Source organism: Perognathus longimembris, chromosome 18 (assembly GCF_023159225.1).
Source record: "Perognathus longimembris pacificus isolate PPM17 chromosome 18, ASM2315922v1, whole genome shotgun sequence".
In the NCBI taxonomy this organism is placed as follows: Eukaryota; Metazoa; Chordata; class Mammalia; order Rodentia; family Heteromyidae; genus Perognathus; species Perognathus longimembris.
This window is the reverse complement of record NC_063178.1, coordinates 16,447,409-16,470,909: the sequence shown is the minus strand read 5'-3', so window position 1 is coordinate 16,470,909 and position 23,501 is coordinate 16,447,409. Positions and strand designations below refer to the sequence as shown.

At 45.6% G+C, this 23,501-nt stretch overlaps 1 protein-coding gene across 11 annotated transcripts in view; it reads left to right on the top strand.

The window, feature by feature from the left end:
* The window catches only part of Pard3 (par-3 family cell polarity regulator), a 553,146-nt gene that overhangs the window by 357,040 nt on the left and 172,605 nt on the right, over positions 1-23,501 (top strand). For 8 of the 11 annotated variants that reach the window (XM_048367966.1, XM_048367964.1, XM_048367961.1 and 5 more), the window contains 2 exons: positions 475-702; positions 16,432-16,663. In XM_048367966.1, the coding sequence (XP_048223923.1) occupies positions 475-702; positions 16,432-16,663 (460 nt within the window). Of the gene's footprint in view, positions 1-474; positions 703-16,431; positions 16,664-22,044; positions 22,092-23,501 lie in introns of those variants that run through there. The other 3 variants (XM_048367969.1, XM_048367968.1, XM_048367967.1) reach the window with 1 other exon arrangement.

Here is a 23,501-nt window from a genome sequence, read left to right as displayed (position 1 = left end):
TTATTTAGGGAGGGCTGTGACGAGGAAGTTCAGTGACGTGGATGTCCGACTTGTACCACGAATGGAAGTGCTTTCCGTGACAGTGAAAGGCTTCCATCAGTCTGTCGCCTCTCCACCTCCTCATCACTTCTATGTTTTCAATGAAAGTTTTTATTATTCTGTTAGATTATATATTAAATATGCATATATAAATATATATATTGCTTGGAAAATTATTTGATAAGAATTCCTTTTTGGTTGAGACAAAAGTGGAAACCAGGTAGAGATTTTTCTAATGGAAAGACGAAAATCTAATGAGTGTGGAGAAACTTGAAGTTAACGGTGGTCATTATTTATATATTTTCCATCCACATTCAAGCCCTCGCCATTGAGAAAAGGAGTACTAACCCTGACCTTTCCCACAATGCATAGCTACTCAGGTATGAGATTCCTGCCTCCCTGTCACTGACCTGTCATTTTCTTGACACCCCGAAGGCTCCCCCAGCAGAGACGTGGGGCCTTCTCTGGGCCTGAAAAAGTCAAGCTCATTAGAAAGTCTGCAGACGGCTGTCGCCGAGGTGACTCTGAACGGAGACATCCCTTTCCACCGGCCACGGCCACGGATCATCAGAGGAAGAGGGTGCAACGAGAGCTTCCGAGCTGCCATCGATAAGTCTTACGATAAACCAGCGGTCGACGACGACGACGAAGGCATGGAGACTTGTAAGTCCCCGGGGCTGAAAAAGCCACTGAGCTGAGGCTCCGTAGAGCGGCGAGGCCCAGAGCTTGTTCCAGGGACACCGAAGGCTTCCCGGGCATCTCTGTACTCTTTTCTCTTGCACCACCACTCTGTCACGAGTACGCAGAGGGGCTTTCTAGGAGCCACAGGCCTCGTGGCATGTGTTAGATCATAGGCAGAGGAGGTGGGAGAGTCCACCGTTTCTTGTTCTTTGTGAGACGGGGTTTCTCTATAGAATGCCAGCTGGCATTTATATTTTACAACTTTCTGAGTTTTCAATATACTCAGTAAATATTGATAGGTTCAATTCATATTTTTAAAATATTATTTGGAGCCCTTAATAATTTGAAGGCATGTGAAATTATTTTTTGACCAGAATGTTTGAAAACTACTGCTGTGTGTACTGTCTATCAGGGGGTATATAGCCAATGAATATATGTAACAGTTTGTGTTCGCTATTTATTTACTATATATAGAATAATATATAATATACAATACATATATTAGTAACACCCAATATATATGTATATATACTTGATATACACAAGTCTGTCATCTATCTGTCTATCTATCTAACATCTGTCTATTGATACTTGATTTTCTTGAATCAGATTAGCAGGATCTATTTGTAGATGTGTGTGTGTTTCCAGTTTTGACCAAGCTGACCGAAAGTCAAAGTTTAATATATGAATGAATGATACGCTTTTCCATGGTTTATTGAGGAAAAATAGAGTGTTTCTAAATAGGAATGAATTGTTCTCCATGGGATTATCTTTATGATGAAACTTTTCTTTTTTTTGCCAGTCCTGGGGCTTGGACTCAGGGCCTGGGCACTGGCCTTTTGCTTCTTTCTGCTCAAAGCCAGCACTCTACCACTTGAGTCACAGCGCCACTTCCGCCTTTGCTGTTTATGGGGTACTGAGGAATTGAAACCAGGGCTTCATGCATGCTAGGCAAGCACTCTCCCACTAAACCACATTCCCAGCCCAAAACATTTATTTTTTATAAAAATGGTTTTCTCGCCAGACTCTGGTGGCTCATGCCTATAATCCCAGCTACTCACAGGGCTGAGCTCTGAGGACTGCATTTAGAAGCCAAGTGAAAAAGCCTGTGAGACTCTTACCTCCATTTAACTACTCAAAAAAGCCGGAAGTGGAGCTGTAATCTAGTGGTAGAATGTTAGCCTTGGGGGTGGGGGCCAGAGCTCCAGGACAGCGCCCTAGACTCTGAGTTCAAGCCGCAGGACCAGTACACATGCCCACACAGAAGAGCCATTCTAAATAAAAATAGTGGAAAAATGTATTCACGATGCATTCACAATATTTTTATTTTGTAACATTCTTCATAATACAGTCATTACAAGAGCAAGACCTAGGAATCCAAATGGCAGAATGGCTGATGAGCTTACATTAGTTAGAACTACTAATCTGCATTTTAGTTTTTAGACTTATTTTTATTAGTATGTGATAACTGCGCAGGTAATGGGCTTCCCGATGATATTTTCTTAACAGAAACAGTGTACTTTGGTCAGACTCACCCCCATTAGTCCCTTAAATTTCTAAAAAATTTGAATTAACCTACAATATCATGTTCCATTTATGTCATTGTTTGATTTATGGATTCTAGGTACATTGAACCAATTTGCCACCACTACCCCTTCATATTTTCATTTTTCCTGCCAATCCTTTTCTCCAGTCTTGTTTGTACATGTAAAGGAGTTCAACCATGGTGGGAATCAGTACATATGGGTTTCCAAAAACTAAAAATAGCCCTACCTTCTTGCACTCTATATGAGTATATCTGCAGAGATATAGCTCAATATATAAGAAACATACCTGCATATAAATTATAGCTTTTTCATGATGCACACAGACCTCTACCCATCTAAATATTCCCTGTGAGGAAACTTGGAAGCCCCACACACTGAAATTAGAGCAGACACTAGAGCTAGTTTATGTGACTTGTAAATTACTTGCTTTTCACATTGGGTAGACCACTTTCCTAAGGAAGATTATGGTGGAGAAGAAAAGTTTTACCTAAAGAACGGGTTCTGAGGAGTTCTAAAGCAATATTATGTAATTTTTGCCTACATTGTGCGGTGTGTTAGTGAAGATGAACATTTCTTCCGCCATAGAACACACGAAAGGAAACCTGGAAGAGGGTTGCCACACGGCACCCACCCCATCGAATTCCCCTTCTAAGTCTGCACAGTTTCTTCACTGTAATCAGCCAGGGATTTCAAATCTATGCAGCCTATTATTGCCAGATGAAGAACATGTTTCCGATTTTAGCTGCCAAGCCTTTTCTCCAAGATACTGAGTCACATGAGCTTTTGGCCATGCTGAGGTTTCTTCCGTTGCAATAATGGTTTTCTCCATCCTGACCAGCCTTCCTTGATACTCACGGGTGCTAATTCTGTCTGTTCAGAGTGAAGACTTCATTTTAAGAATATAGTGCTTCCACTCCACATATTTTAACTGTCTATAATTTAGAATGCTTTTGAATATTTTCTCGTTCTGATTAAAATGCTATTTTAATCCTTTTATAGTCCAATTTCCTCTTACATCACTTATTTCAAGTGCAACAAAAGATGGAATCCATGTGAATACAAGGTCCACTCTGTTCGTCAGCTCGGTGTTACTATAATAAAGTACCCGGGGCAGTGAGCTTCTGGAGAAAAGCGTTCCGTAGCTCCTGGTCCTGGCGGTGGCGATCCTGAATCACGCCGCCATGAGACCCCTGCATGGTCACGAGGAGGAGATGCAAGGCCACCCACTCGCCTCCCACTACTCCCGACCCCTCAAAGGTGTCCCCACTTCAGTCACTGCACCCCTGAGGCCACGTTGTGGATCCAAGGACCATTGGAGAGCACCAGGGAAGCCATAGTGATTGTCAGTTTTGCTGTGTCAGCCTCCGTAGTTCCCGTCAGTGTGGACACCTGCTGTCATTCCTGAGTGCACGGTTGCCTTTTCAAAGCGGGAAAACAGTGCCTTTCTTCAAGAGAAAGCTAAGGAAATCGGCGGAGGGGCGCTTCCGGACAAGGGCAGGTGCCCCCGCTGCCGCAGCCTCCCTGTCACACCGTGTCAGCCTCCGTGTCACACTGGCATTCGGGGCGCCCTGGGCTCTCGAGTCCTGCCGTGTCACACCGGCGTTCGGGGCGCCCCGCTGAACTTTGCATTTGGCAGATGCGAAGCAAGGGCTGCGTGTTTCGCGGGTTCGAGGTCTGAGCGGCCCACGTTGTGCGAGCAGCTGGAGCGGTTCTGCCGCGGGTGCAGTGACCCGAGTAGCCGAGTTGAGATTTGGGGCAAACGCCCTCATTTCTCCCTCTGGCACAATGGAGGTTGGGAAACCTGCACCACTGATGTCGGGACTGGGTCGTGACCCGCGTGAGGCAGCGTGGGACCCCGGCTCCCCCCGGCTCCTCCCTTCTCCCCGCGGTCCTCCACCCCCGCCCTGGCTGTTGGAATCAATGCTCTTTTTTTTTTAATTTTTTAGTGAATTGTCGATTTAAAGGCCTTGGTTTGCAGGCTTCAGGAAGAACGTTCTCAGGTTCTGAAGGAGGTGTCCAGATTGTTTCCGAGTTTCCTCCCGGCGTTCACATCCCCCGCTCCTACCCATGGTGGGACTCATCTCCATCCTGCCTCCTGCCCCTCAGCCTCCCGAGGGCCCTGGAGGAGGACACCCCCGGCCTCTTCCGGCCCTGCCTTCCTGGGCTCGGGCTCGGCGGATCGCAGGGTTTGTGGATGTGTGTGGACTGCAAGGTGTGAGCAGACTCCTGGCACTAGGCATGTGTGACCGCACGGTGGCGGGCAGGGAAAGACTTGGGTGTGCATCCACTCGGCAGAGCCGAGTGTGTAACCATACCTGCTCCATTCCCCGTCAAACCTGGCACGTCTGGGCCTCCAGCACCTCAGCCAAGCCTTGGTTATTGACACAAAAAATAAGCCACGCCTGTAATCCTAGCTTCTCAAGAGGCTGAGATCGGAGGTTTGCGATTCAACGCCAGCCCGGGCAGGAAAGTGTGTGAGACTCACTTTCAATACATTCCATAAATAAAGAAAGAACAGAGATGGAGCTGTGGCTCAAGTCGTAGGGCATTAACCTTGAATAAAAGAAACTCAGTGGTGGAACTCAGGCCCGAGTTCAAGCCCCAGGACGGGCACCAGAAAAAGAAGAAAAAAAAAGCAATCCAAGTGGCATCGCCGCTGATGTCATGAGACTGTCCTTTTATATGGTTAGACGCAGAAAGGCCTTTTACGCCCACAGTGTGACAAAGGCCACTGGCTTGGCTAGCTTCTGTTCTGGTCTCTCAAGCACTGCTCTTCCCAGAGTTTGTCTTGTGGACTCTTGTACTAGCAGACAAGTCTGTCATCAGACGTGACAGCCAGCGAGGAGGCAGGGGGCTGTGTAGACTGGGCAAAGATGGTTGAGGCTGAAGAGCTACACCGGGAGGGAAAGGAAAGGAGAAGGGGAAGGAGAAAGGGGATGGAGGGACGGCGGGAGGGAGCCCGGTGCGGGGCAGAGGCTCCGGGCTGGCCTCTTGGAGAGGGAGACGCGTGCGGAGGCCTGGTTGATGGGGCTTGTCAGCAGGGTGGGGCCTGCCCGGCGAGGAGGAGATTTCCTGGCTCTGAACAGGCTGCCTCGTCTCGGCAGTGTTGGTGGGAATCACGGCATCGGCAGAGCGCTGGGGGCCCGGAGGCTGGGGCGCGAGCCCGGTGCTATCTGCTATCTGTCATCTTCCGTAGCGCTACGTGCTTCCTGTGGAGATGGCAGAAGCCGGCGTTTTTGTCTCTCGTTTAATCCATCTGGCCTCTCCATGTTGTGTGTGTCTGTCTGGATCGAGACGGAGCTTTGTGCGGGGGAGCCATTATCTCTGAGGCCCTACCTGTGTTTGACAGGTCAGAGCATCTACAATCTGCTCCTTCTTCTATGCAAATGACACCGCCAGCCTGGGGCCCATCATAAATCAGGGGCTGTTTCTACCAGGAAAACCCAGGCAATAACATCGCTTTGTTTCCTTTCTTTAAAGTACTGAGTCCTACAGTGGTTTTTTTTCCCCCTATAATTAAAAGCTGCCATTAATTATAAGCCCTGTTATTAATTAACTACCAGCTTTTTGTTAGGTGGGAGGAGATAAAACACAAATCATCGTGCATCTCCTATGAAGTGGGCCTTCTGATTTTAAGACACAGCCATTTTAGAATCGTGAATGCCAACATTTTTTTATGCTTTACAAAATGGAGACTTTGCTTTTGCATAGTTTGCCTTCTTTACGTATAGCATATTTCTTAGCAGTTAGAAAATATTGCTTCACCAGTTGCTGGTGGCTTACTCCTGTAATCCTCGCTACTCAGAAGGCTAAGATCGGAGGGTTGTGGTTCATAGCCAGCCTGCGCAGGGAAGTCCATGAGACTCTTGGATCTCCAACTCACCACCACAAAACCAGAAGTGGCGCTGTGGCTCAAGGGGTAGAGCGCTAGCCTTGAGCCGAAGAGCTCAGGGACGGTGCTCAGGCCCAGGGTTCAAGCCCCACGACCTACACAAACAAACAAACAAAAAGCAATATTGTGCTAAAATATACATAATTTAGGTTTGCAGTTTAAAAAAACCTAAATTTACATTATTGTATCATGTAATATGGAAGCTGCTAGAGCCATTTATTGTTTTATTAGCTACACAATAACAAATTGCATTTGATAACTCAGATTTCCTCCTGCCCAGCCCTCTGCCCTCTTTCTATCCCTCTTTTCACCATCTAGCGGAGGAACTATAAGCCCAGAGTGCAATGAACAAAACTTGTAGTGTTTGAGTGATAGACTCCTTAGTTATCTCTGTGTTTAGTGGAAGATGTGTTTAAATATTTGACCGAGACCATGCTGGCCACGTGGATGTTAGCATACGTCTTTTCTCATCCTTACTTCTGTGATTTTCTTTTTCTGGAGTATTGAATACATTTCCAAATGGGAAGGGACGTTCCACCGCAGCCACATGGATGCATTTAGGTGTATGTTCCTGAGTCCTGGGCTGTCAGAAGGTGACCTAGGCTGGCAAGCCAGCTTCTGATCAACCGGTGATGAAGTGTCCCTGTTGCAGTGCAGATTGTCATGGCAACAGAGGGAGAGCCAGCCTAAGTAGAATTAGGCATGGCGAAGGAACTTGAGGGGATGAGCTGTTCCCAGACAGGTACTGCTTGAGTGGGCTGCTGTTGCTTCAGGGCCCTCTGGCTGGGTGTAGGGGAGCCGTCTGAGTTACAAGTTGGCTTCAGGTTGTGTGTAATGTCCTGCTGAGTGCATTGAAAGCATGAAGTTTAAGGTGTAGGCAGAGCCAGATACAGTGGCTCAAGCCTGTAACTCGAAGTTCAGAGTTACGGGTCACCTGAGGCTGGGGGGGGGGGACGGGGGGAGGGGGGTGGTAATGAGATCTTATCTCCAAGAAGAAACCCAGAAGGATGGAGTGTGCCTGTAACCATGCTACGTAGAAGCCATAGATGGGGCTTGGGGTTTTAAACCCACTTGCAAGCAAAGGCACAAACTCCTGTGTGAAGAGCAGCTAAGGGAAGAAATGAAGAAGCTGGAGTTGTGGCCCCGGGTAAAACACCTGCGGAGCAAGCGTGAGACGCCGGGTTCAAATGCTTACTACGAGGCGGGGGCCGGGGGAGTAGGGTGCAGATCACAGGAAGGCAGGTTTGAGTCATCCGCCTCCCCTCCTGCTGACCTTTCAAAGCGTCTGGAGACCTTCAAGTGAGGTCGCAGGTGGATGGTGGAGGGACGGGGCGCCGAGTCGCCGTGTCCGCGTCCGGGTCGCTCACGGCAAGGTGAGGACCGTGTTCGGAAGTTCCAGGAACTCTGCAGAGTCCGAGTGGACCCACGGGGCACGTGCACGTGGCCGCGGGCAGTGTCTGTCTGTCTGTCTGTCTGTCTGTCTCTCCCACGAGCACTGCCAGCTTTGGAGGTCGCAGCCTTCTCGCCTCCACGTGCGCCTCGTTCGTTTCCACGCCATCTTTCAGCTCCTCGGGAGATCCCACGCCATTCCTTCTCCCAGCCCCGCCCCAGCCCTGAGCCCCGCGAGGACCCCACACGGTCCCCCTGCCTGGAGGGAGTCTCTGGGAGTGGGGGCTGGCACGCCCCCCCCCTCAGCCCTGGGGCCTGCAGCGCTCGCCCTCCCTCCCGACCGCGCCCGCTGCCTTGCCTGCGCCCTTCCTTCTCCAGAGACCTTTCCCAAACCATCAAGTCCTCCCTTGGCGTCTGGGAGGCGGGCGTTGTGACTTCCCAGGAGGAACGGTCCCCGCCCCTCACGGCGTGATCGCGTCCGCACGTTCTTACATGATCGTTCTTTACTTGCGCGTCTGAGCAGGGCGGCTGCGCAGTTCTGACGCGGCACCTGTTTTGTGTGTGTTACACTGCATGTGTCGCTCACGCCTTGGTTAAAACAAGCTTTTCAGTGGCAATCCCCGTTTTGGAGTTCTGAGCGCTGCCGTGTTGGTCCTGTAAGAATGGTTGGAAGGAAAACCCTTCCGTGGAACTTCCCACTGGCAGACACCTGCCTGGCGACCGCCGTTCACACGGGAAAGCCATCGCAAACCCAAGGCACGTTAGGAGCGCTTGCCGGGAGCCAGCGGTTCATCCCCGTAGTCGGCAGGGTCAGGATTGAACGCACGCCGGGGTCGCAGTCTACCTCCAGTTAACCAGGACCAGGCGCCGCGGAGGCACAGCTCACGTCGTGGAGCACCCACAGCTCGCAAGCCAGCTACTGAGTTCGAACCCCTGAACTCGGGTCGGGGGGATGGAAAGAAGGCGAGATCGTATAAAGCGGAGGAGCTGAGGGTCCTCTGCGGGGCACCGTGGAAGAGGCAAATGCCACGGGGGACCGGTGACATCCCGTCCAGATCGCCGCCAACACTTTACCCACTTCATTTGGGAGATGGACAAGAAGCGGTTAGAAAAGGGAAAAGGAAGGATGGTTATGCTAGTCTTACGCCTGGCGGGGAGATAACGATACTTTTGCTGTTCTCCAGCTATCCGTATACATGGAGCATTTTTTTGAGAAATTATATTTTTTCATAGAAGTAACCTGTTTTTAGAGTAGAATGTTTTTTTTATGGGTCATCTACTGAAAACTTCCCCTAGCTGTGAAGCCCCTTCTCTAGTAATACTACAGATTATCACATAGCTCATGCATGGCCCTCATTGCTTTGTTCCGGAAGTTACTTTTCCTGTAGCACATCGTCTAAGTGTGTCTGCTTCTTTGATCTTCACGTTTCATGACTGTCTTCCGTGTGTGTATCGGACGGGGTGGGGAGGGGGGCTCATTAAAAGCAAAGCGTAAGCCTTGCCAAGAGCATCACATTCTAATGTTAAAAGTCAGAGTCCAGAATGGCAGATTCTGTTACTCTCTACCATCTGTGATACTCGCTGTTCATTTCCTGTATTTTTTTCTGTTCTCCAACATCAAATTATTGACCTTACAAATAAGAAGCCAAAGTAATACCTTTGCCCTTCCTGTGCTTAATTCTTACTGAAGACTTTGCAATTGCTGGGTGTCCACTCCTCATCAGGTTTCATTGCGATGTTTCTCACCTAGCACTGAGTAATAGAAATCAGTTGGTGTCGTAAAGTGTGGTGAAATTTCCCATGACTAATGTAACTGACTTTCAGATAATAGCTCTGAGTCATTCTGAGTTGAGGTGTGTGTGTGTGTGTGTGTGTGTGTGTGTGTGTGTGTGTGTGTGTGTGTGTGTGTATGTATGTGTGTGTGTGTGTGTGTTCTTGTGTGTGTGATGGGACTTGTACTCAGGGCCTCAAGCTGTTACTTGGTTTGTTCTCTGAAAGGCTGGCACTCTACCATGTGAACTATTGCTCTGCTTCTTCCTTTTTGCTAGCTAATTGGAGTCTCATGGACTTTCCTGTTCAGGTTGGCTTTGAACCATGATTCTCAGATCTCAGACTCCTTCATAGCTAGGATTACAGGAGTGAGCCACCAATGATTGCTTTGAGACTTCATTCTTTCTTTCCTCCCTTCCTCCCTCCCTCCCTCCCTCTTTCCCTCCCTTCCTTCTTTCTCATTTGCTCCTTTGTCTCCCAAAGTGAATTGTAAATTGTCAGACTCCCAAAGTCCATGTTTGTGTAAATGTTTCCTAACCTCTTGGGTAATTCTTGATAAAAGGAGAGCAGTAAAGGCAGTGCTTCATATTACTGATCTCTTCCTTCCTCCTTCATTCAACAAATACTTGCCTGATACTTCTTTGGGCCTTGCCTTCTTGAGTAGTGAATAGGAAATAATGTTACTATTTTTCTATATTTTTCAGCTTATGCCTATTAAACAATTTATTTAAATCCAATAAAATTGGCAGGAACGCCTAAAATGGCATTGGCTGTCGAATCTTAGACTTGTGTGGAAATAGCAATGTAGCTAGTCCACAACTGCTTTGAAGTTTGATTTATATCCCGTCTCTATTAGGGTGCTTTCAGCTACATTTAATAGTAACTCCAGCTCAGAACAATTTACATGCTAGGAAATACAATGCTTTATATAGCTGGCTTCTAGAGTTGGACAGATTGAGGGTTTGTTTATTAATTCCACAGGTCAGGAGTGGTATCAAACACCCAATCTCTTTCTACCCCTTCTGCTTTATTTTTCATAGTTCAACTCAAGCATGGGGTCGTTTCAGAGCTCAGAGCTCAGTGTTTTTTTCTTTCTTGTTGGAAATCAGCCATTGCTCCAGGCAGAGAAAATATGTATTTGGTTTGATGTGATCAGTGTCAGTCAGACTAATGACCTTGGACTGACACAGAGCATGGCATCCGAAAGTTGGCTTTAACTTAATAATGTTCTTTTACCTAGCACTCAGTACCACCACGTATTATTGGAAGAAGGAGACATTCCTTTTGGATAAGCAATCAACGGATTCTTACAGAATCAATAACCAATTATCACTGCTCAGTAGGAGAAAAAAATGTCTGATGAGTTTTGGAGGCAACTTTTGATAGTAAATGTCTGTGACGACTAGATATAGGTGCTTTATATATGGTACAAGCTTCAGGACTTGGGGCTTCAACTAAAAACCAATGTCACTTTCTCCATAATCACGAACACATAAAGTTCCCAATCTCCTCCAAACTTCTTGGTGACCCAGTCCTAACATGATAACTTTTAGAATTGAGTAGCTTAATTTGTAATGCAGACTAGAATTTTAATTGAACCACATTTGCATCTGTTGAAAACATGGTAATTAGGTACGTCTTAATTGCAGAACGACTGTGCTGCATTAAAGAGAAATAAGCATCTCCACGCTTTACCTTCATTACAAAAAGAATCTTGAAGGTACCTGTTTTGCTAGGTAATCACATGGGAGAGTGGCTGAAAGTTCAGTGCACAGAGCAGGTTAGAACAGGCAGGAATGTTGTCAGAAATAGGCATTTCTATTTGTTTGGGAGGAGATAATCATCTTTCTTTGTTCAGGCTCTCTGAAAAAGGAAAGCAAATAACCTGTAAAGAGCAGAACTGAAGTGGGAAACATAAAAATTTATGTGGCATTTAAAATAGTAAATTATCTAAATGTAAGCATGTGATTAGTTCTTGCATTATAATTCACTGTATGAACACAATAGATAAGTCATTTGCTGTTGTATCACTATTTACTTTTCTAAGTTAAAATACTGTTTACGAGTAGTTTGTATTTTCTTAGATTAAGGGAATAAGAATATTCCATAGCCATTATTATAGAGCTAGAACTAAATGTACAATGATTGGCTTTAAAACTTAGAGCCAACATAACATATCAGTGACTTTGAGTATATATAATTTAAAATATTAAGCATATGCAACCAATTTCTTTTAGCTTTTATAAACCACATAATTTTTAAACAGGGGCATGGTATAGTGAGAAACTCTTATTGTTATCTATCCAATAATTTCTACGTTTGAAGCATATATACTGTGATACTTTAAAGGAACATCTTATGTTTGTACATATGAAGCTCCATATTGCTAAATATTTTTAATTAGTTGGCATTCAAAGGGATTAGTTAGATCCGTATACCCCCAATAGAATTCCTTCGATGATGTAGTATCTAAATTAGAATGTTCAGAACAAGCATAAAGAATTCTCAGATGTGCAAGTATCATTTTAAACATCTACTTGCTTGGGGCAGTAAAGTGAGGTAGGAGTTTTCATTTTATAAAACGAGGTTACAAAACCCAAAGTTAATAAATGATTTAATACATCCTCTTTTATCCATTTAGAAAATAAGTTGCATTACGTACACCAGAAAATTATTGTGAATTTGAAAGAAATTGGCAACCAACACAACTTCAGCATATAGTGAGTTGTGAAGGCAATGCATTTATTCTGTTACTGAGCCAAGAGCAGACATATGCCCCTTGAACTTCTGCCAAAACTATTAGGCAGAAAACTCACAGAATTGCTACCGATATTTCCATTCATGATTTATGATAATGGTTGCTGTGGAAGACTAAGTCATTTACATTTATTGAGCTCCTGATTTTGTTTATAGTTTCAGACATTGTAAAGGATCATAAAACCCATCAGATGATACATAGAGCACTAACAATAAGAGCCTAAAATTATATCAGAAACTAATTTGAGGCAAACCAAGAACAATGGGCAGTCCAGTTCTGATGCTACTATTGTTGGGTTGTGGTTAGGTTTGTCAGGCCTAAATAAAGGAGAGAGACAGGTATGTCCTAAAGACAGGCTAATGGTGGTACTCAGAAACTAGATAAAAATATGTTTGGGAGAAGTTGTTGGCCAGGTATACCAGTTGTCTTTCATTTCAGTAGGCATTTCTTTGCAGCCGTAGTCTTTGTAATTGTCCTTTTTAGAGGAGATAATAGAATGGGAGACAGATATGCATGAGATGTTAGAGGAGAAGTGCAAAAATAAAAGTGTACCAAGTGCTATTCAAATGTAGGTGAAAAGTGGTTCCGTGAAGAAACTGTAGACTATTCATTAGCCTCTGTATAGCTTTTTTGGGGATAGGAGTAGAACTTTGGTTTTGAAGCTTCTGAAAATAATTTCTTAATAGTTTGATAAGTTGTCAGTCGTGAATTTGAGGTCATGTCTAAAAGGGTTGAAGTCATGGTCTGCAAGCAGTTAAGCCATGTTTGCTTAAGCTATTTTCGCATTCTTTCAAGGAGCCCTCATTAAAAACAAACAAACAAAAATACCTAGACATAATTAGAAAGCCTTTGGGCCAGCTTGCCAGGTTATTCTTTCCCTGGTCGGTGTAGAGTACATGAAATGACTGCTTTAATTCATCATTATTTATACGGCTTTGCATTCTCCCTATGTCTACCTGGAAGTATTGGCTTACTCTAACGCACTGATTACTATTATTAGCATTACTATTATTTCTTACTATTATTACTACTTATTATTATAATGACTACTCATATACTGATAAGAAGAAACACATTTCCAGAGCCCCCATGTCTTTGGAGAGGAAGGTGGGTCGTCATTAGATAAAGAATATTGGGGGAGGCCAACCTTTCTAAAGTTAATTTCTTTTACTGGTCTAGAGTTCTCAGTACACACTGATCCTTCTGAGTCATTTCATTGGTGTGAGCTACACATCACTAGCATGAAATGACCACACAGGATTGACAGTAAGGTTTTGAAATACAATGTTTACTCCTGGAACTGTCTTCTGGGCAGACTGTGCGGTGACTGGATGACAGATTACATGGATTCATTCTGTGTGAAGCGTGGAATTGAGCAGTCACAAGCAGAGTTGATCAGAGAACTAAATAAAGGCCTGGCTGAAGTAAAACTGGGTAGTGAGGTCACAGTGAAGGTAGCAGCCTTCGATTGTGAGGGAACCACTGCCAAATGGAAGTGGCCTGAATGACCTCCAGAGAAGCTTCCAGATTTAGATAGTGATGCTCTTACTCTCTGGCTGTACCTAGGGCATGACCCGCTGGGATAAAACTATATTAGCTCATGGTTGTAATCAAATGTGTCAAGAAAAAGAATTCCGAACTGTTTTTGTATTATGCTAAATACCTGGCATCCTTAAAGAAAAACATAGAGCTGTATGACTTGGGCACCACTGGGCCCTTATTTGACAATCTCCTCTCTGATATTGAGGGTTTTAATAGCAAATACCTAATACATTGGCATTGTCTTGGCTGATTTCATATCCTTTCTACAATTTATTGGAAATTCAGGTGCTCCCTAGTAGACAGGCAAGACTGGATTTTACTTAAAGATAAACTAATTTAATTTGGAGGTCAGTTCTTGCAGAAGATTGAAATGAAGCCTGACTATCCTATTTGGTTCTATCTGCTAGAACCTCAGAAATACTGATCCATACTTTATTTGATGATGCTGGAAAGAAATGACCTTGGAAGTTTAAGGAATAATCTGAAGCTCTCAGAATTTTTATTGTATCGGGAAGAACAGTTTTAGATGACCAATCTCAAAACAGGTTCTGAGAATTATTCTTCATATGGAGATTTAGGCTTCTTAATAGAGAAATTCCCAAAATTCTTTCAGTAAGTAGAAGCTTTCTATAGTTGCTTGTCAGGTGTGCAGTAAAAACTACCATTTGGAGCGTTGAAGTGCCCTTGGATTACATGCTTGAAGTGTTAAGGAACAGAACATTCTCATCATGAAGTTGACTTTATCTGCAAAAATGGAAGGAGTATGGTATTGATTTCCTGCTTCTCCAGACTCCATCCGCCTCTGTTCATTGCTCTTGTGAGCCGGGTGTAGAAAATGTAGAGCAGGCGAGCACAGCATGTGTGCAATGGCGTCTACTTTCAATGTGGGTCAAATGCACTAATTCTACAACAGAAAGTTCTAGCAGCCACCAGGATCTGTTGCAGCTAAAAATCCCCGCATCCACTTGTGCGTGTTGAAATCATACCTGGACCCGCCAGGACGCACGAAGAGAGAAGTCACCACGCTGGCTTTGGTGAGGAATGTGGCTGAGCCGGTGAGTGAGAAGCCGGACTCTGCATCTCCCCTCTCCTTAGCCACGAAGCCCCGCTGTGTGGCGAGGGCTGGCGTGCTTTGCCTTTCATTTTGCACACACAGAGCTCGTGGTCCTGAGGGGTAGATGCTGCACGAGGAAGTCGCACTACTTCTGCAGTACGCTTACGTCAACATGACGGCCACGCGCTCTTCTTGCCCTTGGTCCTTAAACCACGGTTTTAGACTCCAGGCCCCAAAGTTCAAGTTCGGTCCATCCACTTGTCCCCCTGTGCCACAGAAAAAAAGCAGAGAAAGGAGGTCTATTCCACGGCAGCCATAGGAAGACAGGACGTAGCATGTGGTCAGCCATTTTCAGAGGTGTAGACGTTGGCTTCAGGTTAACTACGGAGAATTAAAGGCAGGGGGTAAGAAAGGTCTACATCGGTAAACCAGTGCCAGACGGGAGTGTGGCCTCTGGGCCACTGTCTCAGTCTCTGTCTTTGGAGGAGTTCCAGAAAAGTTGTTATCTATCACTTTTTTACTGGCACAGAACTACAGGGTGGTTTCCTGGGTCTCAGGCGGTTTTCTTTTTCTTTTTTTCTTTTTTTTTATTGTCAAAGTGAAGTACAGCGGGGTTACAGGTTCATATGTAATGCAGTGAGTCCATTTCTTCTCCAACTTGTTCCCTCCTCCCTCATGTTTCCCCTGCCTCCCCCACCCTCCTCCCCTCCTCCCCCCACGAGTTGTACAGTTGTTTACACCGAATGCTTTTGGAATAGTTTGTCTTTTTATCCTTTGTCTCTCCATTTTGGTATTCCCTCTCCCTTCCCTAGTTCTAATACACGTATATACAGTATCCAGTGATAGCAGAGGCAAAACCACAGGAAGGGAATATGAGAGAAAAGGAAAAGAAAAGAAAAGAAAAGGAAAACAAAGGGTACAGTTTCACATGGCATGTTGAAAATAGTGACATCAATGATAAACTTCTTGTTTCCGTAACGTGGAGTTCCTTTTGCTTAGCATCATCTTATGTGTTCATACGGGCATAGCTATTAGGCTGTTGTGATCTTCTGCTATGTCTAACCTAAGCATGTACTAATTATTCCCGATGAGGGAAACCATAGCGTCTGTGCTTCTTTGGGTCTGGCTCGCTTCACTTAGTATGATTTGGCTATTTTCTTTAAGATGATAAATAGAAGCCATTTCCAGTTTTTTCTTTTTTCTTTTCTTTTTTTTTTTTTTTGGCCAGTTCTGGGACTTGAGCTCAGGGCCTGAGCACTGTCCCTGGCTTCTTTGTGCTCAAGGCTAGCACTCTGCCACTTGAGCCACAGTGCCGCCGCTTCTGGCTTTTTCTGTATATGTGTTGCTGAGGAATTGAAACCAGAGCTTCAAGTATATGGGAGTAGCAATTTACCACTCAGCCATATTTCCAGCTTTAAGGAGAAGTTCGCCTTTCACATAAGATGCTTACCAATGAATGTCCTCTTTTCTCTTATCAAGGTGATTGCAAAGGGACACTAGCTGAAAACAGTTCAGATCAAAGGGTACAGATACATATTTGGGGACCCAGTAAAAGCAACTTGTACATGTGGATGGGAATCACCACATACTTAGTAGAACCGGTTCTTGTCGTCCTCATCACTAAATAGCACTGTCCACACCCACGGCAGAGGCCTTCTGTAGAAAGTGTGGGACGCTAGTGTCCTCGTGTCTATCAGCTTCTTGACTTAGTTGCTGTGCTTCACGGCAATCCTTACCTTTCTTCTCTCTTCCTTTCAAGTGGAAGAAGACACAGAGGAAAGTTCAAGATCAGGAAGAGAATCTGTATCCACCGCCAGCGACCAGCCTTCTCATTCTCTGGAGAGACAGATGAATGGGAACCAAGAGAAAGGGGACAAGACTGATAGGAAAAAGGACAAAACTGGAAAAGAGAAGAAAAAAGACAGGGAGAAAGAAAAGGATAAGATGAAAGCTAAGAAGGGAATGCTGAAAGGCTTGGGAGACATGTTCAGGTAAGTCCTGGTCTGCATAAGCCTCCTCGTCATGTGCTGTTTTTAGGGGATTTCTTTTTTGGGGTAATATTAGAGTCCGTTTCCAAACACCTAGATGCAGTGTCTACCCGCGTGCGTGCGGTCCACACGGACATGCTGCTTTGTGGCGTATGACCGCGAGCGACGGTGACGTTCCTAAAAAGCAGCCAGACACATTTGCCATCCTTCGCGTTGGGGGCCAACCAAAATTCTTGTCTTCGTTATTGCACTTTTAGTTTCTCAAGGATTTCACTTTGGTTTCTGGGATTACTTCAGCAGCCTTCAAGATGGGGTACCTGGCCAACCCTGTAAATGGTAAAGAGATGAAGGAGGGACTGAGTGTCTTCTGCCTGATAGTAAAAACCTAGGAGACAAAGCGCTATTAAAGCAGTGTTTGTTCTTCCTTGTGTGTGGGAACAATGGCTCATTATTTAAATTTAACACAGAGCTCAAGTTAGTGGTAGCATTTAAAGGTTCATTAATAACAAGTCTAATAAAAAATGTTACAGATAGAGGTTCAATTAAGCTGTGTTGATTAATTTAATACTTATTACTTCAGTCTGTAAAGATTTCATTAAACACAGTCTCTGGCTGTTACTTGACAGTTGTTTTTGTGTCCCTAAATTATACTCTAGGATTACTTAGCATATCATTTTTTACAAATCACTGCTATACAATAAAAGTGACAAGTTGTTCAGAAGTTGCACTGAAACTCCCCCATAAATTTCATCTAAAGTGATATGTAATATTCAGGCATTTAATGTTAAATATAAAGATTGCTTGATTGTTCCATAAATTAAAGCCCTAAACATATCAGGATGATGGTTTAAAATTGAAAACATACAGCGCAGCCCCTTGACTTTGCCAAAAGTAGTTATCTTGCAACATGAATCCTTTCCTTTTAACTTGTTTTTAATTATAAAATGTGAACAAGAGTTTTTATTTTCATAGAATCTCTTGATTTATGATCCTTCGGTTGACCCCAATAACTCAGGGCAGTATAGTTATGTCAGGCCTAGAAAGTTGAGGAATCCCAGCCAGCCTACAAGCTATACAACACAGCAGACGTGTTCTATAGACGTCTGATTGAGTCAAGGGCAAGCCACAAGGAAACTGGAGACTTTCACTAGCACAAAGCCCAACCAATTACTAATAGTATTTTGTTGAAATAGGATTGTACTGTCTCCTCCAGCTTTAGAACTATAGAATCTTCCCAGTTTTTCATTTGAGTTTCTCTTGTTTATATATTGCTTCTGAATACATTTCAGTCAGATCAACTTTCTTCATTATGTGTCATGTCCAGAAAATATTTACAGGATGGAATTGCTCAACTGCTTTTTTCAGCTCCTGTGTTAACCGAGGGTCTTTTCATTCCCTGTATGCAACGTGACAGCTCATAAACCGGTATCCACACAAGGCTGCTACCCATCATTTGGGATTTACGGAATTTGTACTACTCTCCTCTTTAAATTACAGAGTAAGGGGTGAGGGGAAAACCTCTTGACATGCGTCCTCATCCCATTTCCAGAGGTTTCTGACATCTTATTGAAAACTAACAGCCACCAGACAGTATGTCTCTGATAGACACAGGGTTTTGTTTTTGATATGGAATAACATAAACTTCCAGTAGTTTTGAATTTTATTAATATGTAATTACCTTCCTAAATTGAAACTCCAGTGTTAGCGTTTTCTGGTTGGGATGTGTGTGTGTATGAGTGTGTACACACACCCTTATACACACATATATCTACACACATGTATATTTCTATATGTGTATATACATGTATACTTACATGTGCATATATGTACACATGCCTGTGTATAGGTACACCCTTTTGTGCCGGAACCCTATCCCTGAGCTTTTGTGCTCCAGGCTAGTGCTTTACCACGTTTGCTTCATTTCTGGCTTTCTGGTAGTTACTTGGCGATCAGCCACTCACGCACTTCCCTGACCGAGATGGTTTTGAATCACAGTCTCCAGATCTCAGCCTCTTGAGTCGCTCGCCCCTGAAGAGCAACCCGTTGCAATCCTCCTCCTGCTAAAGGTCCTGCAGAACATGACATGTATTTCAGCTGTAGACCTTGAAATGAAAGCCGTCTTTGTGATAGAGAACTCAACACATTTTTAACATCAAAAGCCTGCATGCAGCTGTGGGAAATTGAATTGTGCATTCAGGTATAGGAACTGAAGCTTTTAGGTTTTTTTGTTTGTTTGTTGCTGTTCTTAATTAAGCTACTATTCCCCCAGTATTTAAGAATGACTGGTAAGCATTTTGATACGCCTGCTCTTTTATGGGGTGTCTGGAAAGCCTCGCAGGGTTTGTGGAAATGAACCCGTATTGGCTTATAAGGACCAATTGTCCAGTTTTTGGAAAAATTTCCAAACCAGCTCTTCAACTCAGCCATGGTTAAAATTAAATATTTATTTAAAAATCAAGGGTAACAAGTGGCCAAAATTCGTGAGTTTCTAATTATGTTCCTGTATTATGGCCCCTGCTTCTGAGAAGAAGGGTGCCTGGTTTGGTGTACTATTCCAAGCACAGCAGTGAGCAGCTCAGCAAGGCAATTCCCTGCTCCCAGTTCAGTGATGTCACAATGGTCGCTTAAAATCAGCCATGCAGAGAGTATTTACCCCCGAAAGGCTAAGAATCCTGGGAACAGACCTTACCTCTCTCTGGGCGGTAGAGGATGTATCTGTTTCTTTGGGCAGAAGCACTATGTCTTATTCTTCTATCTGTTTACCTGGCTGTGCTCCCTCTGATTACAAACCACTGGTGCTCCGCCTTTTAGAGTTGAAGCTTGCCAAATATTGCTACTCCAAAATGAGTGGCGTAGGATCTATTGAACATAAAATAAGCTTTATTCACAAACTATTGGATCTCACATTTTTATTATATGTCATATTTATTAGAGACGCACTGTTAGATTAACATTTTTTTAAACATCTTGCATACCTACTGCATCTAATTATTTAAGCCTGATCAATCCTCAGGTTGATTCTTGTATCTTTTCTTCCCTTTCAAACAGCAGAAGGGGAATATCGTAAGATTTTCAGATTAGTTTCTTCCTTTCTCTTTGTTCTTTTGAGGAAACTGTGATGTGATTTCCTGAGCCATGTTGCTTTGAAATAGACTAATCAGCATGTGTGCGCTCGCACGCATTTCTCGGTGCTGTGCAGGTCCGCGTAGAGGAGGTCAGCGCAGGCCTGAGGTTCAGAGCACCTGGGCCTCTGGGTGTGTTGTGTTTGTTTCTGTTTTGTGGTTAGATAAGATAATGAAAAGACTAAAGGGAAGGGGCCTTTAGACCCTGAGAGTCTGGCTGTTTGGGAAATGTTGGCAGCGTAGGAAGTCTTCCTCCATCGTCTAATTCAGGTAATCTATTTTCCTTTAAAGAGAGGCTCACAAGCTCTCCTCTACTCACTGTTCTGTTTCCCCTGGCACACATGCAGGTGCACGTACACACACACACACAGGTTGTACCCCTACAGGTATGACAATTTTTGTTAAAATACACTTGAGGGCCTCACTAAGACACCACCTTTCAAGAACATGCGAGAGGAAATTGATGGTGCACTGAGTAGACATGCCAACTTCTTGGCTGTTCGATGGACCACAGGGTTTTCTTTTTTTTTTTTTTTTTTTTTTTGGCCAGTCCTGGGCCTTGGACTCAGGGCCTGAGCACTGTCCCTGGCTTCTTCCCGCTCAAGGCTAGCACTCTGCCACTTGAGCCACAGCGCCGCTTCTGGCCATTTTTCTGTATATGTGGTGCTGGGGAATCGAACCTAGGGCCTCGTGTATCCGAGGCAGGCACTCTTGCCGCTAGGCTATATCCCCAGCCCGTGGGGTTTTCTGAATGGTATTCGTATGCCTTCGTTATTGTTCTAGGAAAGAATGAGAATTTTTGTAAATTATGGAGTATATAAAAGGCGAAAGTTACTTTCACGGCAAATTTAAATTGCAAAGTTGTCTCTGTAAGGAATCCGATCACAAATGTAGAATGTCTTTCTTTATATTAATTATTCTTGGTATCTAAGGCATCTTTCACACCTATGTAGCTCCTCCTGCCTTAATGAAAATGGCTTTGGTCCAGGCACCAATGGCTCAACTCCTGTAATCCTAGCTACTCAGGAGGCTAAGGTGTAACGATCCCAGCTTGAAGACAGCTCCGGCAGACAAATCTAAGAGACTCTCATCTCCAGTTGACCTGAACAAAGGTGGAAAGGGAGGTATGACTCAAAATAGTAGAGCAGCGTCCTTGTGAAAAGACCCAAGGCCTGATTTCAAGCTTCAGTCCCAGCCCAAAAGAAAAGCAAAGACAGAAAGGCAGCAGAAAAGAAAGAACAAAAGAACCAGAGAGAAAAGATGAAGAGGAAATGGGTTGCTGAGTGAAGTACTTCCAGACAGACCCGCGTGACCTAGAATGTCACGGGTCCAGCCGTAAACCGCACAACGCGGAGGGGCTGAAATGTGGAGGCTTTGCCCACGCTCGGTTCTCAGATGCCTGGTGATTCCAGTTTTTCACTGTAAACTATTGTGAGGTGTGTGCACCGCTGGGAGGTGAAGAGGGCACCCCGTGCGCAGAAGGAGGGCAGGTGTTTGCTTCCTGGTGGAGACGCGTGTTTTCTGAGAGCACGCAACAGCATTGGTGAGCAACGTATTCGGCCCTCATTTCCATCCCCACATAGGATTCCTCAACAAAACCGTACAATCCTGCCTTCCACGTGTAAGAACTTCCGGGCATGTGTTCCTCTTCTTTCAGGCATAAAGTCAGGGCAATCGGAGATATTTTTGCTGGAAATTGGAATTCGTGTCTGTTTATGTTGAGGATTCTGTGTGCCACCAAACTGATGGTTCCTAGAAAGATCCTGGCTGGGCAGGCTTCAGATTTCTTTCTTTCGATTTGTTCTGTTCTGTTCTGTGACAGGGTCGTGTGGTGTAGCCCAGCCTGGGAGCCCAGGTGTGCGCCAACACGCCTGCCTGAGCTCTGTGTCTTGCTGTTATCCATATGTGATTGCTGAGAGCGCGTCACTGTGGAAAGCTAGAACAAAAGTCATAGTGCAGTAATACCAGCACAACTGAACCTTCCGGTTCCAGTAGAGACAGTCGCCCGGGCCCTGCCAGGCTGGCCCTCTCCGGGCTCTGTGGGGCGCGGGCATGGCTCGGTGTGCCGCCGGCGTGGCGGGAGCTTTCCTCTCTAGGAGATCGTCCTTTCCAGAGCACGAGGGGCCCAGCAGACGCGTAAGGCAGCGCTGGCGTGGGGGAGAGCCGAGCGAGCCAGGCCCCCGAGGAGGGCGGCAGCCGCTCGCGCCCTCGTGGCCCCGAGGTGCTTACTAACTGTGTGTCTGTACCGTGTTTCTCATCCAGCCATGCCAAGCTGAAGCCTGAGAAGAGATGACACCAAAGCAGACTCACAAATGCCTTGAGCAGCACGTGGTGCCAGTCGCGGTTTGTTTTGTTTTGTTTTTTAAAGCAAACAATAAATTGACTTTCAATGAATTCTCGGCGGCTGTGGGCGAGTTTTGTTTACGACATCAGCAGTTCGGATGGTTTAGTCATTTCCACGGACCGCGGTTGGGAACTTTCTGATCTTGATTTCACGTCCGAAGTTTATAACCCACTGCTTTCCGAAGGCAGAGGTGGGTTTTTTTTTTCCCACCTTTTCCCCGTCAGCCACCACAGTCCCTGCTGCTGGTGTGTTCAGGAACCACCCGTGCACACCAGCCGGATGTCAGTGATTGCCCCCAAGACCGTGCAAAGCACCGCCACCCGTGTCCCCCGGTTGGGGGTGCGGGTTACGGAAGTCACCCCTCCAGTGAGATGCCTCTGGGCAGAGCGATGAGCCGGTTTGGGGTTAGGCAGAAAATGCAGGGCTAGGAAAGTCTCTGCTTCCCCAGGGCAGCGGAGCCAGCGACCCCTCGCCTGTGGAAGGAGGGCTCCTGGGCAAACCGCGCTCCTGAGCTTTGCTGCGCCTCCTCAGGAGATGTTTCTGGAGTGTGCTGGCCAGGGGTCCCCTCCGTGGCAGATCAGGTGGGGGCGCCTGAGCTCAGCCCCCCCTTCGTGTAGACGGAAGCCGAACCCCGTACGGAGCCTGGGCTCAGCCTCGCCCTTAGGCAGGAAAACACTCCGCGGAGTTCTCCTTCCTGAGACGGTTGGAATTGCATGCTAACGAAACCCAAACGCGCAAGGCGGAAACCGCTTCCTAACGGGACTTACAGAGCCCGGCCAGTGCCCTTCAGAACCGTTGATCTCTGTTCAGACGGGGTGAAGGTTTCCAGCCCACCGTGCCACTCCCTACTCTACTCACGACCCTCACCCAGACCCCCCCCACTACCCCACCTCACACCCCAACCTGGAGTGCTCTCACCTGTGCACTGAGAGGGGGCCCACAGGACCAGCTTTACATTGATAAATTAAATGGCAAGCTGTGCCAATGGTTCATGCAGCTCACGCCTTCGTGGACAGAACTGCGCCATTCCCCGGAATCCATAGCAAGGCTTGACACTGATAAGAAGGAACTGGAAAGAGAGGGTCTGTGTCCATCCCTTGCAGTTGTTGTGCTGTTTGTTCTCTGGACAGCGAGAGGCCCTGTTTCATAAGTGCACAGGGCAGGAGGCGTCCTTGGGCCAAGTGCCACGTTTGTCAACGCCAAGGACGTACTGTATGCTTCCCTTCATTTGAACTGAAACTGAGGTTCCTGGCTTTAACACACACACACACACGCACGCGCACACACACGCGTGCACACACGCGCGCGTACACACACACAGTGTCACACTGACCAGTTAGCAAAGACAAGTTTTAGGGTAGCTGATACCCTACTT